At 35.2% G+C, this 15,523-nt stretch overlaps 2 protein-coding genes across 2 annotated transcripts; one reads left to right on the plus strand and one right to left on the minus strand.

Moving 5' to 3' along the window:
• Positions 1–1,734: 1,734 nt before the first annotated feature.
• LOC129947489 (centrosomal protein cep290) lies at positions 1,735–9,379 on the plus strand. The gene is made up of 22 exons (XM_056058066.1): positions 1,735–1,978; positions 2,033–2,084; positions 2,143–2,246; positions 2,300–2,470; positions 2,541–2,954; positions 3,012–3,604; positions 3,666–3,792; positions 3,852–3,987; positions 4,048–5,063; positions 5,126–5,258; positions 5,313–5,466; positions 5,530–5,752; positions 5,819–6,026; positions 6,083–6,578; positions 6,635–6,767; positions 6,825–7,291; positions 7,357–7,486; positions 7,601–8,544; positions 8,606–8,798; positions 8,853–8,981; positions 9,042–9,170; positions 9,225–9,379. The coding sequence occupies exons 1-22, from the start codon at positions 1,808–1,810 to the stop codon at positions 9,291–9,293; spliced, it is 6,192 nt and encodes a 2,063-aa protein (XP_055914041.1). The 5' UTR covers positions 1,735–1,807; the 3' UTR covers positions 9,294–9,379.
• Positions 9,380–10,173: 794 nt separating this feature from the next.
• Positions 10,174–11,928, minus strand: LOC129945519 (nedd8-activating enzyme E1 catalytic subunit). The gene is made up of 6 exons (XM_056055305.1): positions 11,666–11,928; positions 11,426–11,603; positions 10,882–11,373; positions 10,742–10,823; positions 10,455–10,680; positions 10,174–10,389 (listed from the first exon to the last, which is right to left on the minus strand). Exons 1-6 carry the CDS (start codon positions 11,832–11,834, stop codon positions 10,181–10,183), a joined length of 1,356 nt encoding a protein of 451 aa, XP_055911280.1. The 5' UTR covers positions 11,835–11,928; the 3' UTR covers positions 10,174–10,180.
• Positions 11,929–15,523: the final 3,595 nt, after the last annotated feature.

The raw sequence follows: 15,523 nt of genomic DNA on the forward strand, positions 1-15,523 counted from the left end.
TTTTCTCTTAGCCAGGAGAGAACCTCTTTGATCGCTAAAATTTCCGCTTGAAAGACGCTACAATGATTAGGGAGGCGGAATGAGATGCTTAGATTAAGCTTTTCTGAGTACACACCACTACCAACTCCCTCATTTGTCTTGGATCCATCTGTATAAAAATGAATACTTTTGTTATCCAGGAGCTTTTTGTCTTCCCATTCATCTCTGGATGGAATGGATACCTGGAAGTTTTTTCCAAATAGGGGTTTAGGAATAGTGTAGTCTATGTACTTTGGTATAGAACCAAAGAGGTTCAAAATGATGAAGTGCCCCACATTGTTGTTGGTCCATTGCTGTACTCGCTGCCACTTGTTTACTGAAGATGTCGAGGGGTGTCAGATGGAGGAGAGATTCTAACGCTGCTGAGGGTATGGTTCTCAATGCCCCGCTTATGCAGAGACATGCAGTGCGTTGGACTCTGCTGAGTTTGTAGTAGTATGTGACTTTCTACAGTGCAGTCTACCATACTGTAACCCCGTACATAAGTATTGGTCGTATGACCGATGTGTATAGCCAGTTAGGTTATGCGAGGTTGGAAACCCCATTTGCTTCCTATAGCTTTCTTGCAAAGGAAAAGAGCTGCTGTAGCTTTTTTAACTCTTTCCTGTATATTGGATTTCCAACTTAATTTTGTGTCCAATATCAGACCAAGGTATTTGGCTTCATTGGTAAAAATTAGTGGTATACCTTTTATTGAAAGAGGTACAATTACTGGGAACTTGTATTTCCGTGTGAAAAGGACGAGGTCTGTTTTTTGAGGATTGATACTAAGTCCGCAGTGATCAGCCCATCTAGTGAGCATATTGAGTGCATTTTGGAGGAGGTCTCTCAGTGTATTAGGATGTTACCCTGTGACGGCGATAGCAACATCATCGGCATACGCAACCACTCTGTAGCCTTCCCTCTCAAGGGATATTAGTAGTTCGTTAACCACTATGTTCCACAGGAGAGGGGACAGAACACCACCTTGCGGAGTGCCTCTACTGACAGACCTTTTTGTGCAAAAATCTCCCAAACTAGAGTTGATTATCCTGCTTTTTAGCATAAGATTAATCAACTCACAGATTGAGTATTCGACGTTTAAGGTCGTCATAGCAGAAGTGATAGCGGATGTGTCAACGTTGTTGTAAGCGCCCTCAATATCCAACAAGGCCACCATAGGATATTCCTTTTTCTCTAGGGAGTATTCGATAGTTCTTACCAGAGTATGCAAGGCTTTGCAGTAAGCATGCTGAGGCATTGATAGTCTCTTCTCAATGTTGTTACGTATATGGATATCGATCAATCGTTCCAGAGTTTTGAGAATGAAAGATGATAGGCTAATAGGTCTTAGGTCCTTAGGGTTGACATGCGAGCATTTGCCCGCCTTGGGAATGAAAACTACCTTTACATCCCTCCATCGCTGAGGTATATAGACCAGATTTATACAACTTTTGAAGATCATCTCAATGATGGGCGAAGTTATATCAATGGTATATTGTAGCTCAAGGTTAAGCCTTAAGGCTTTTTTTAACGTAGACATACCAAGAAAGACTTAACCCTTGTTGACAGTGTAGACGCAACAAGAAATATAATATAACACCACCCTTAAAATACCGTCAAGCTTCGTTGAGTTCAGTTGAAATCTTCAGTAAAAACAATTTTGTTTACATTGGGTGGTTTCTATAACAACGGATTTTTCGGCCTTAGTTCAAAACAAAACAAAATTTCATTCGTATTTCCTTCATTTGAACTTTCCTCCAGGGAAATTAATGAGATTTAAATTAAAATGGATCTCTCTGAAATAATTGCACTCGATCCAAATTATCTCAATGATGAAGTAAAGGATGAAATATTTAATGCACTTATTGGAATAAAAAACATCGATGATGTTCCTAGGAAGAACTTGAGGAAAATTCTTTATGTCTGTTTGGCCATAATGAAACACAAAGGAGAACAAGTGCGTAATTTTGTTTTACGGAAATATCTTTTTCACATTTGATCCTTTTCCTAGGTGGATAATTTACAAGAGCAGTTGGAAACAAAAACTCAACCCGACAGTGGAGGTGTGTACTTTTAAAGTTATTCGATTTACTCTAAAATAAAATTCTTATTTGATTTAAGATGATTCCCGTAGTGACCGAGCTCAGGAAGAAAATGAAAAACTCCAACAAATGGTCAATAAATTGGAAGAAGAAAAAAGTTCCTTCAAAATGAAGATAAAAGAGGTTTGTAGTGAGTTTTTTTTACCGACAAATTATAAGTTACAAACCATTCTTAGATGAACGAGGAAATAAACCACTTGCAGAAAAGATTAACAGAAGCAATGCATTCAGCTGAAAGTGATAAGGATTCATCGGATCCGTTATCAGAGTTAGATCGACAAGAAGAACTTCTCAAGAACATCAATGTGAAAAATAAGCACATTAAGAGGCTATTAAGAGAAATCGAGGTAGTTTTACTTGGTTAATTATCTACAAGGGGAAACTTCTGTACAAACTAATCTATATCTTTTTTTCAAGGCACTTCAAGTATCAAACATTGAACAATCGAAAGATATAATTGACTTGGAAAAACGCCATCAACAAGCTAAAATTCAAGTTCAGGAGTTGAGTTCTAAAGTTGCTCTTCTGGACGGTGAAAATAAAGCTTTAAAGGATAGCGTGAATGAACTCAATGCAGAACTAACAAGATTAGAAGGAAATATAACTTATTTGGAGGATGAACGAGAAAAATCAGAAGCTGATTTGAAAAGCATTATTGAACAACTCGAGACAAAAGCGAAATCATGGCAGTTAGCAATTAGTCAGAAGGACAAAGAAATCAAAAAGCTCAAATCGAAACTCATTACCGTTAAGGATGCTTCATTACAAGAAGAAGTTGAAATTAGTGAGAGAGAAACTGAAAGTGCTGAGGAATCAACAAGAATGATGCATGTAAGTTTCTTCAACCCTTTTGAATTTTTTTTTTTAATGTTTTCTGTCTCATTTCAGGCAATTGAAGCTCGGGATAAAATTATAGAGAAGTTGGAGTCCAAAATCAAAAGTATGGCTGAAGAGATGATTTCATCTACACATCTAATGAACAAGATATCCTCCGAACGTGAGGATGAACGTTCAATGAAATCCAAAAAGTCACGTTCGTGTTGTGAGAGCATCGAAGAAAGCTTAAGTGCAGCAAATAAACGATGCCAAGAACTTTCGGAACTTCTTGACAAATGTGAAGAAGATAATTTGTTAAAATCAAAACAAGCATCCCAGGCTATTAGAGATCTAGAAAATTATCAACAAGGCAAAGACGGTTTACCGAATGCATTGAAGAAAATTGGTAGCTTGGAACAGAAGTTATCAGCTCGAGAGAAACAAATACGTGAACTAGTTTTTGAACTTAATTCAATGCACGAAATATCTGATGAGAATTTGCTGCTCAGGAAAAAACTTAATATTGAAGATGATGTTATTATAATAGCAAAGAATCGAGCTGCGAAAGAAAGAAGTAAGGATAAGCAAATTGATAGACTGACCTTGAAATTGAGAGCATCAGAGGAAATGAGGTTGCAATTGAAACTTGAAAAGAGTGATTTGAGGTTAGAACTTAAAAATTATGTCCAATGTCATTTTATTACAATTTCAACACTTTTTTTTAAGGAAACAACTTATTGAACTTCAAAAATCCCAACCCGGTCCTTTATCACCAAAGCAATATATATCAGAAAATTCACCATCTAAGCCAAGGCCGGAGATTTATTGTGATAACTGTCTTAAAAGTATCACCGTAAGTTCTAACTCTTATTTTAATTTCACAGTGTTTTTAAATAAACTTGTGATTCAAAGGTTCTTCCAGATAATGATATCATCATTCAAGATGTTATAAAAGAGTGGGAAACTAAATATTATGATGTTGTTGAGGAGAATGAAAACCTTCGAATTGGAATGCAAGATATTCTTGAAAGAATTAGAGAATATGATGGTAAGGTTAAAGCTCATATAATCCACTATGATTATCAACTTAAAATTGACATTTTTAAAGAAACTTCCGATCATATCACAATTGATTGTGAAATTCTGGAGCGTCTCTTGAATTCTCTGGGTACTGGAAGGGAAGTTAGTGTGTATAATCCAGTGATGCGGATTCAAAACGAAATTGCAACTCTAAAAGAACGTGAGTATGCCTTGCGAGAGAAGATTAATGCTGCTCAAACAGAGAATGGTGAACAATCCCAAAACGAATCAATCGATGAAGTTAGAGAAGCTGGTGAACTAGCAGGTAGTCCTATTCCATCACTTCCATTAAATCCAATAAGTAGCTCCACAAGACCAACGACTCCTAATATGACATTGGATCAATCACTTTATCCAGTCATTGTTGAAGCTGACATTGAACACGAATCGATGAAGAAAGAATTCTTGAAAACTCTTGAAAAGAATCGATCTCTACAGCAGGAGATTCAGCGTTTACAAGTTTTTCAAGTTCAATTCGAAGAACTCTCATCTCAGATGAATGCTTCGGATAGCGACGTTACCAAGTATTGCTCAGTATTGGTTGAAAAAATTGCTAGCTTAGAAATTCAATTGAATTCAAAAATCAAAACTTTTGATTTTCTTAAGGATGACTTTGATCGAATACTAAATGAAACTAAAGCATCGGAAATGAGAAATATGGCTTTGATAGCTGAACTCAAAAAACAAGTTAACGATCGCAAGATTGATATAAACCGTTTTAAATCAGAAAACGAAGAGCTGAAGAAGAAGAATTCTATTTGCAATCCAGAAGAGTATGGGGAAATGCAGAAAACACTTTTTGGCTTGCAATCACAATTAGCTTTTCTAATGGATCAGATTTTGTCAGGAAAGGTTCCTGATATTAAAATCGATGCAATTTGTGCTGATTATGGGATTATTCAGGAAAATCTTGAGATAGATTTTCTTACTATTGAAGAATATGAAGAATTTCAAAAGCAGAAGATAGAACTTGTTGGAGCTAAGAAGGATCTTCAAACTAAATGCGAGCACTTAGAGGGTTTGCTTGAGATTTCAAATGAACAGGTAGGTGAAATACTCGAGTATAATGTGGTACTTCAGCATTGAAAGATTTCCTTAATTGTTAGGTGATGTCCCAGCAAAAACTTCTTACTGAAATCACAGATAACCACATAAATCTTCGTCATCTAGTTGCCGATCTACAGAGTTCTAATGAGGATAAATTCTTGATAGCAAAGACTCAACGTGATTTGGATAGCGGTAAGTTTAATTATTTTTGTATTGAAGATCTCAAGACCAGAAAGTCTTTTGTAGCGAGAAAAGAAATAATTTCACTTCAATTCGAGAAAGAAAAACATAAAAAGAATGAAGATACTTTAAGGAGCGACTACAAAGCAAAAGTAAAAGAGATTGAAGATCTTAAACAGAACTTCCAAAATATAATGAAGAACAACGAAATCAAACAAAAGTAAGCTTTTTCCAATCCCATGGACTAACAGATCCATGGAAACTAAGATTTCCTTATTTGCAGGTTTCTTCAGAAATCCTTGATGAACTTACGCCAAAAGTACTTTAAATTCACTCCATTGATATTTGTATCGAACTTTATTTATGCATATTCCAAATTTACAAAGCGTCTTCGAGATGAAGAACTTAAAATGCAAAATCAAATTTCGATGCAGATTGATCAAATTTTAGCTTCCAAAATACAAAGTTCAAACGAAACAGACAACAATTCTCAAGATATGATAAAAGTAAGAAATCAACATTGAAAATAATCAAAACTATTTTAATAACTTATTTTCTTTTTGGGTAAAAAGCTTGTTAAGACTGAAACAAAAGCCAAATATTTTGAAGATCAAGTTCAGACATTGAATGATAGGAATATAGCACTTCAAATTGAAATTGATAAACTGTGTCTATCAATTGTTAAGGAAGATGAGCATTGGAAGACAATAGAGGCTTTGTTTGGTAAAGAACATCAAACAGCAGAGTTTATTGAACAATTAACTCAAACTGAAGCTATTGGTAGGCTACCAACCTTTATTTTTCATTTCTTCTTGAGAAAATATTTTTTTTCTTAGAACTTAACGATTCAAGCACAAACACTGAACCTGATGATGAAAGACAGAGTAATATCCCAGTTATTCCAAAGGTTGATAAAAACCTCTCGCCTATAGACACTCCAAAGAAAGAAAAAGTAGAAGTGGAAGTCACTCATTCAGAGGCTCAGACAAATCCAATTGATATGGCAAATAAGCAGACGTCTCCTATCAGAACGACTATTGAAAAACCAGAGAATGCAGATAAGCCGCTCCTGGGATCTCAAGGTGTTCAGACATCACCAATAAAGGAGGTCACAGCACCAGATTTAGCAACTCAGGCAGTCCAGACTTCACCTACCAAGAATCCGGAAGGTAAAAAGGATTCCCAAGCGGTACAGACTTCACCGCAAGCGTCACCAAAACAGCAACAACCCTTAGAATCTACCGAAAAAGTTCAAGATTTAGAGAAAAAGTTATCCGAATCGGTTTCATTAGCTGAAGAAAGGAAAATCGAATTGGAAAAGGCTGAGTTGAGGTAATTCAAGTTATCAATTATGAGAAAAAATGTTAAAAATATCACAACTATTATAGGATCATTGAATATTCAAAAAATATAGAAGAGATGGACAAAAAGTTTAAAGATCAGGAAGAGAAGCTGCAACTGCAAAAGTCAAAATCAAATAACCCAGAGGAGAAAGAAAGCACCCAAATTGGAATTATTGAGGTAAGATTTGATCCTTAAACTTGTTATCCATTATAAATTTCTTGTTTTTTTTTTTAGAAAACCATATTGTCTTTCCACACTCTTCTTTCGGAGAAGGACAAATCCATAACCAAATACCAGGAACTATTGACTTCCGAACGAACCGAAAACGACGAAGCTTGTGCTAAATATGAAAAGACTATTGAGTCCCTTCAAAAAACAATGAAGGATTTTAATGAAAATATCAGAGCCAAAGATGAAGAAATTCTAGAACTGAAAAGTAAAATACAAGCTTTTCGAGGATCTGAAAAAGAAAAGCTTGAAATTGGTGTAACAGGTACTGATGACAATGGTGATAATAGTTTACAGGAAATTTCAGATGAAAAGATTGAGGAAATGTTTAATGATGATGCTGTGAGTGAGCTTTCAGAAAAGAAGGCTACGGAAGTTACAAGAGATTTGTCAATGGAATTAAAGAACAAAGAGAAATATTGGGAAAATTCTTTGAGAGTTAAGGAAGAGGAAATTATTTTATTAAAAGAGAAGTAAATTTGTGTTAAATGTTCTAGATACAAAATTGGATATAATTTATTATTTCGATTACGTTTAGGCTTCATCTTTGTAAAGAAAAGGAGAAGACTGATTGTGGAGCTAATTCTGAAATCGAACAGCTGAGAATTCTATTGGAGGAAAAAGATAAACACATCAATGATTTGATGGACACTCTCAGCAATTTTCATGTAAATATTTTTTTGAAATTTGGCCTTATTTTTAAATTTCTGATTCAGGAAGAGGTCATACCTACAAACAATTTATTTGAGTTCCAATTAAGCCTTTTAAACTTATATCCACAGGATGATCAACAGCGGTTTTTCAACGATTCATCTACCTATTCAGCAGATCAAATATCTCAACTTGCAGCCAGTCTTACACGTTCTGAAGCCACAAACAAAATCTATCAGGCACAGCTGGAAGCCTTACGTCGCCAGCTTAACAATCTCAATCAAAGAGAAAAACAAGCTCGAGACTTGAACAATTCTCTCCGAAATCAATTGATCAAGCGACCAGTGGTTTCTATAAAAACCGAACTCAATGCTCGCTTGAAAACTGAAAATCTTCAGAAGAAAGTATGCCAATTGGAAACTGAACTTGAGGAGGCACAACTTCAAATTAAACGCCAACAAGTGGTTATCGATGCTAAGCGGGCGAAGAGTAATAATGAAGTTGGCCTTTGGGAAAAGCAAAAACGATGGCAGCAAACTGCTGAAAAATACAAAACTAAATTTGAAGAGACAGAAACTGCGCTAGAAAAGCAAAAGGCTTTATTGCATTCAGCTAGAACGACGATAGCTCGTTTGGAAAAAGACAAACAAGTTCTCGAGTCTAGAGTGGGAAAAGCCCCGAATGCTTTAAAATGTTGTCGTACACCATCATGTCCGAATCTTCAAGGCACCAAGTATACTCCATCTGAGACTCCAGAGACCTATACTGGTGGCAGTGATAGTAGTAGTCCAGCAAGAGGGATGCATTTTCTTGGTGGTAACCACAATGAATTGATTGAGGCTTTGAAGGCGAGAATAGAGATGCAACAGAGGAAGATTATAGCCATGGAAATGGAGGGAAAAGGAAGTAATGCTCTAACTACTGAACTGGAAAAAATCCAAGAGAAATATTCGGCTATTGAAGCCCAAAATATACGGCTAGAAGCTAGAAATCTTCAACTACAACTTGACAATGATATGCTGCGCCAAGGCGATTCTGGCGAAAGGATGCAAAAACGGTTAAAACACCTGGAAGAGTAAGTTTCTTTTCTCAATGGACTAGTAAATGAGAATGATACAGTTTTTTTGTTTTCCTAGTTACATAATTGCTCTGAAGGAAGAACTAGCACAAGCCGAGGCTAGACGACAATTGAACTTCGAACCGAAGCAAGACAGAAAGTATGCGCCCGGTCAAGCTGAACAGACAATACTTTCTTTGAGGAGTATCATTGAAAAGCTAAGAGCAGAAAATAGATACTTAAAAGAGGGATCGAGGCCAATCGACATGAGGGTTGGTATTAAGTTCTTCTTCTTAGAGAAGTAAATTTTAAAATCTTCCATGCAGGCCAAAGAAGCTCCGACGGAACTAACAAGACTTCAAAGTATGTACACAGAATCTCTAGACAAAATTTCAGCTCTACAAATAGAACTTCAGCTAAAAGCTAGATGCCAAAATTGTGGAAACAAGGGTCGTGTAAGAGTTTTCATATTTTACTATAAAATAAAACCTTAAATACTTTATTTTAATTTGTAGCTAGAAGCATCTACAAATGATGAAGTTCGTTTTATAAAAGATCAACTCTTTAAAAAAACACAGCTTTTGGAAAAGGCTAAAATCTTACTTACTCGAGCTGCTGCCAAAGAGAAAATTCTTAAGGAACAGGTTGGTACATGACATAACAAACTACAATTAACATTTTTAACAAAATTGTTTCAGCTATCTTTGTGGAAAAGAAAGTGTTCTGAATTACAAAATGTTCCAGTCATTGATGAAATAAGTGAATAAGAGAAGACGTTAAATCTTCGTTTTTGTAATTTGTTTTATTGTAAAATATATATATGCGTATTTTTGGGTTGAGCTTTAATGTTGTATTAAAATAACGATCTATTTTTTTTTTCTGGAACCACGATCTGTGCAGAGGACGCCAACAAATCGGCTTCTAGCTTTACTATCATCAGTTAAACATTTTAACTGCTCTGGGATTCCCAATCCCTTTTACACCCTGAGGATTATATTTATAGGCATATAATCGTTTAGTTCCCTTAAGAGTGTCATCAATCCATTGCCATTCACACTTGACTTGTTCTCTGCGGCACAATTTCTGGTTAAATAAAGTTTGCGGCTAAATCTGTAGGATATGACTCAAGGCTGGATATGGTAACCGAGACTTTCCGTGTTTTCGAAGACTCAATATGAAATAAGTAATTTTTTTCCTAAACACCGTTTATTTTAATAAATATGATTTAAAATCAAAAAAAAAATATAAACCAGGATAAAAGTGTTCATATGTGCGTTTCGCCCCGATGTGATGGTTGGGCTCATCAGAAGATGACCATTACACCTTGTATTGAACCATATTTTCCCGAATAAATCGGGATTCCTTTTAATCCGATCTACATAGATCAACTCCAAACTATATAGTTGCTACAAGTCTTCAAAGAAGATAAATTGTAGCTATTTTTATTGTCTTGCTATCGGACTTAGAAGATTAGCCCAACCATTACATCAGGGTGAAACAAATATTTGAACACTTTTATGCTGGTTCATATTTCGTTTCGTGATTTTAAATCATATTTTTTTAAACAAAGCTTTAACGAAAACGAAATCACCAAAAACAGACTTTTCATAAATTATTTATCTTTTAATTTTCTTACAAAATTTCCAACATTTTATTAATTCATTTCGATTTCATTATAAGTGTATTTGAGTTTCAATGTAATCGCATTTGGTGTTGTAGAATCAGCAACCATCAGTTCTTGGCCATCGCGCAAACCAAGTTCAGACAATGACTGAGTTAAATTCCCTCGAGTTCGTTCTTCGATACTTTTAACAGTCGACATGTAAAGAGTTTTATTCTTACCATCGATAAAAGCAGTAATTCCTGCAAAATGAAAAACTAAAAGCTATACAAATATTGCAGAGTTAATATCGTCCTATTTTCTTAACCTGGATTTTTCATTTGATAAGTTGGACTCTCACACAGCATTTTGATGAAGTCCTCTAGAGTAGTTGTATTTGGATCATCAACCAAAACCTTTTGAGGCACATTACTGCATGACAAACAATTATCATTTTTTTCAGCTTCATACGTGAAAGTGTAGATTCCGGCCAAGTCATTGAAAACCATGTAATTCTTCATGCTGTCATAACAACTAGTGGTAAGTTTGAAGACCTATAAGCGAGAAGACATATACATTAATTTTTTAAATGTCGGTTTAAGCATAAATAATTACCTCAGTTGCGCAAGCAGCAGCAATAATAGCATTTGTACTAGCTACTGCCGGAATAATATGCTTTACAACTCCCTGAACCAGTCTAAAAAAAGTAACTTTACAAAATTCTTCCTTTGAATAAGAACTTAAACTTATCTCACCGATAAGTGACTCCAGATATATTAAATTGTTGAGCCCTTTCTAATGCTCGTTCGTAGATCCACGAAATGTGTTGTGGATCATCCCCATCCAGTGGAACATCGAATGGATTTTCCTTTTCCCATTGAATGATTTTCACATACTCGATACAGTGCTCTGGCAGTCGAGGAGTATTTGCAATCGTGCACAGGGGATAGTTAACCTGTGGCGGGAATAGACCCAGAGTGCATTCAATGCATGCAGTGTAGCCTGGCAAAATGACACGGGCATTTCCTTTGAAACCCTCAGTCCCACCATCGATCATGGGAATGATGGTAGAAGGATCGATAGATCCGTCATCTTCATAGCCTAACATAGCAATCAACATGCCATTGATCCACCTTCGGGCTACAATGGAATCAAGTCCACAAACAACAATGTGGAATTGTTGATAGAATGACTCGTCGAAGTCTTGGATTTTAGCAAAGTGTGGAGTAACCTTGCAAGTGGGAATTCTAAAAGACTGTCAAGAAAAAAAAACCTAAACTACGAGATCCTACAATTTACCTGGCATTTATAAAATTTGCAGCACATTCCGCTTTTGATGAACCAATGTCCTTGCGTCGAAAAAGGAATTGTCTATTTAGATTTGAGAGATCAATGGTGTCCATATCGATGACATGAATATCACCACATCCCATAAGGGCCAGATCTTTTAGCAATTCACAACCTAAGCCTCCAGCACCTTTACAAAGTTTTCTTATTTTAATTTACAAATGGGAACAACTTTGTTGGTATATTCCTTACCTATGACCAGAATTTTACAAGTATTCAATAAAAACTCGAGATTATCTGCAGACGGAGTAAAGTCAGCCTTGCAAAATGGCCTAGGACGTTCCAGGATTTTTCTCAAATTGGTCCATTTCTTGTTGAGATGTATTGTGCTGGCATTTGGAGATGGAGTTTCTGTTGCCATGTTTTTGTATTCAATTATTTTGAAATTAATAAATTTTCCGGCAAATATTCCAAGTGACAAATTTTTAAAACCAATCAAAACTTAAAAGTCAAAACTTTTAGGAGAAACGTCAAATGCCTGAATATATTGAACAGGAATGTGTCGGAGGTATAACCAAAAGAAAATCAATTACCTCTAAGGCGTTGTTGATATGTAACTCATTTAAGGCGCAAGTTATTGCCTTCGTTGGTTTTTATCATTAAAACTTTTTATTGGATTTTTTTGACAGGTTGGTTATAGTGATCATTGAAATTTTCTGCCATTGATTAAAATCAAGCGTTCTAAGTAAGAGTTGATCATTTAAAGCATTAAACATTAAACATTTACTAAGACGAATATTCTTTGTTAAATAAAGTTATTTTTAAAGAAGCGAGCTTTTTATTCTTGAGTTTTATTTTTATGCCAAACATAATAAGTTCAACTTTCATATTCGCTTTAAATCTGTTATTTTTAAAAACCAATGATAGGTACAACTGGCCATTTATCATTTTATTTTAGTCCTATTTAGTATTTAATAATTAATATTAAGAGAAATTAAAATTAATTTAATGAATCCAATCTACACAATTTAATGAAGTGTCAAAATTGTGAACATAAACAAATATGATAAACTAGATAACCAATATATTTAAATGTCCTTAGGTGGTTGTGTAAAACAGAAATTTACATCACTTGTATATATAAGGCTAGGCGCGCACATGCAACTTTTTCGAAACCAAATAGTTTGATCGTTAGTTGCCCAAACATCGCGCACATAAGCAACTTCAAAAGCAATCAACGAAATAAACCAATACACAGGAAACATTATTCACTTTTTCTATCTCATATACACGAAACGAAATTGTTTCAAATCTGTCCTATTCTTTTGCTTATGAAAGAAAAGAGTAGATGTATTGTTGGAATACAAATTTCTGGAAATTAATTTTTACAAATTGGCACAAAACAAAATGCCCCCAAAAAAATTGTGGCTACTGGATGACTGCGATTTTCCTTTTTTTGGTTTCCTTTCGGTTGCCAACACTTTTTTAACACTGCCATTTTTGATGGATGCTAATTTTTTTCAATGAAAATAAAACATCTTTTAATTTTTCTTTACTTATGTATTTATTTTTAGTGATACAAATATAATAGATCTTCAGTAACTAACTTTATGCTTATACCTTCCCATAACTCAAATAAATGACATTCTTAAATAATGAATCATAAAATGAACTTATTCCTTTATTTATTTTTATTTATTTATTCCTTTAACTTAATAAGTAATCATATTAAGATCTCGTGGTTAACGTAAATAATTTAGGCCTACTGAATCACTTATTTCATCAATTTAATTGCCAGCACTGCCAAAGCTCATTAGAATGGTCGATAATACCGCGACCATTTAGTCGGATCGCTCCCACACTATGTGCCGCTTCCAAATACAAATAAACTTTGTATTTCTTCTTTCTTATTTTACCGCAGGCAATCGGACAATCAAACCCTCCATACTGAAAACACCTTCGACAATAATCAACATTTTTTTTCCATAGTTTGCCTATTTTGGCTCACCATTAATTGTACATTGTCGCAGAACACTGTCCAGATCTTTCATGTCATTGTGTTTGGATACTTTTGTTGTGGCTCCTGACAATCGAATGCCAAGTATAATCGATGCATGATTCTTTTCCCAAGTAGTTGTACTTCAGGTTCAGACATCGTGTTTCTGTTCCAGTGAACTCGAATGTCTAACCGTAGCCCTTGATTATGAGATCCTTGAGGGTTACCTCCGCCCCATGGACACTGCATATCGGTGGATTCCAGCAATCTCGAGCTCTCCGATAGACATAGCGTGAATAGAAGCTCTCGAAGACATCGTAAAGCGCAACATAACCCTGAAAACAAATAGAATTTCAGACTCAGTCAGTTCGTGGATTTCAAATCGATTCAAATCGTCATCTTACCTCTCGAGTATTTTTTTCGCGACTTTTGGGTCACACATCAATTAATTGATGTAGCCCAATAAAATCCATGACATCTTAGGCAGGCTGTGTGTAGAGGAACCTCTTCAAATGAAGATTTGCACCGATTAGGATCGTCTTACTGATACTGCTGCTCCTGTGGCTGCTTTTCTATTGCAGTATTGTGTATGTTACTCTTTATTGTATATATTTTCATTCTGGTTAATATCATTCGACGGCGACAGCGTTGTTTTACTCTTAACATTCCCATTTATAAGGGGCAAAATTCCATTTGAAATAATTGTGCCGTTTGATGAGGGATTACGCTTTATTGCATTTTGTAAACGATGACGCACTTCGATATGATTGAAGAACATAATAATCTGAAAATAAGAACAAAATTAAAAAATGTTTTGTTTTGAGATACAAATTATATTTACCAACGCCTTTCAGTACATAAATACATTTGACGTTTAAAAAGTAGTAAATTGAATTATGAGAACAAACTTACGAGAAGGATATATTATTCTGCGCATCTGGAAGTATCCTACTAACCTCGTCACACTTTAAAGAATCATTCCACTGAAATTCTCTAATACAAACATACGAAAGAAACTATTTAGTTGCATGTGCGCGCAGTTACGTGTATCATAGTAGGATACAGACATTTTTTATGGGTTTAAGCAACTAATAAATTTTCGCAATCAATGTATGAAAGAGAAAACTAGTGAAATTTAGATGTAAGGTGGTACTCTTCCCTCAGAATTTTTTGTGAAAGGAAAACATTGACTAATTTTTTTTCTCTCTTGCACTTAAAGAAAATTATTCAACAATTTAGTTGAATGTGCGCGCAGTTACCTTTAATTCCTTGTGACACAAACTAAGGAATTGGTTTGAGGCGATCGTTTAGTTTGTGTCAAAACACAAACTAAAAAGTTGCTCGAATGGGCGACCGAATGGTTTCTGCATGTGCGCGGACTCTCGTATAAGTCTATAGTGCTCAGATTAGAAACCAAACAGTTTCGAAACTAAAAGTTGCATGTGCGCGCCTAGCCTAAAGGTTGATCCCAAGTTTAAGTGCTTCTAAAATAGCTGACGTTCAAGCAAATGATGGAATATGACTTAACCCTCAAACTGTTCAAAACTTTCTGCATTCAAAGGGATATAATGGTCACACGGTATAAAAAATCTCTATATTTCAAAAGGAAACGTTTTAATACGCTTGAACTATGCAAATGCATACGTTTCGAAATCAGATGATTTTTGGTAGACTGTGTTATACCTTGACGGGAGCAGGTTTAATGTCTTTGGGTCGGACGGTCGCAGATTTGTGTGGAGGAAACCAAACAGAGCATTAGATGTGAAGAATTTGCAATCAACGGCGGTAAAACATGGAGGTGGAAATGTTATGGTCTGGGGAGCTTTGGGGTCCAATGGTGTGGGAAATTTAGTTTTTATTGAAACAAAAATGCATAAAAACAAATATTTCAAAATTTTAAAGGAAAATTTGAAAGCCAGCGCTTTAAAAATTGGCCTTAAAGACGACATTTTACTTGTGCAAGACAACGATCCTAAACATTCATCAAGGATAGTAAGGGAGTGGCTTCTCTATTATGTTAAATCTCAATTGGCTCATCCTCCACAATCCCCAGACGTTAATCCCATTGAGCATCTTTGGGATAATTTAGGAAGAAACCAAAAATAAGTCCGAGA

The sequence above is a fragment of the Eupeodes corollae genome, chromosome 2 (genome assembly GCF_945859685.1).
Source record: "Eupeodes corollae chromosome 2, idEupCoro1.1, whole genome shotgun sequence".
In the NCBI taxonomy this organism is placed as follows: domain Eukaryota; kingdom Metazoa; phylum Arthropoda; class Insecta; order Diptera; family Syrphidae; genus Eupeodes; species Eupeodes corollae.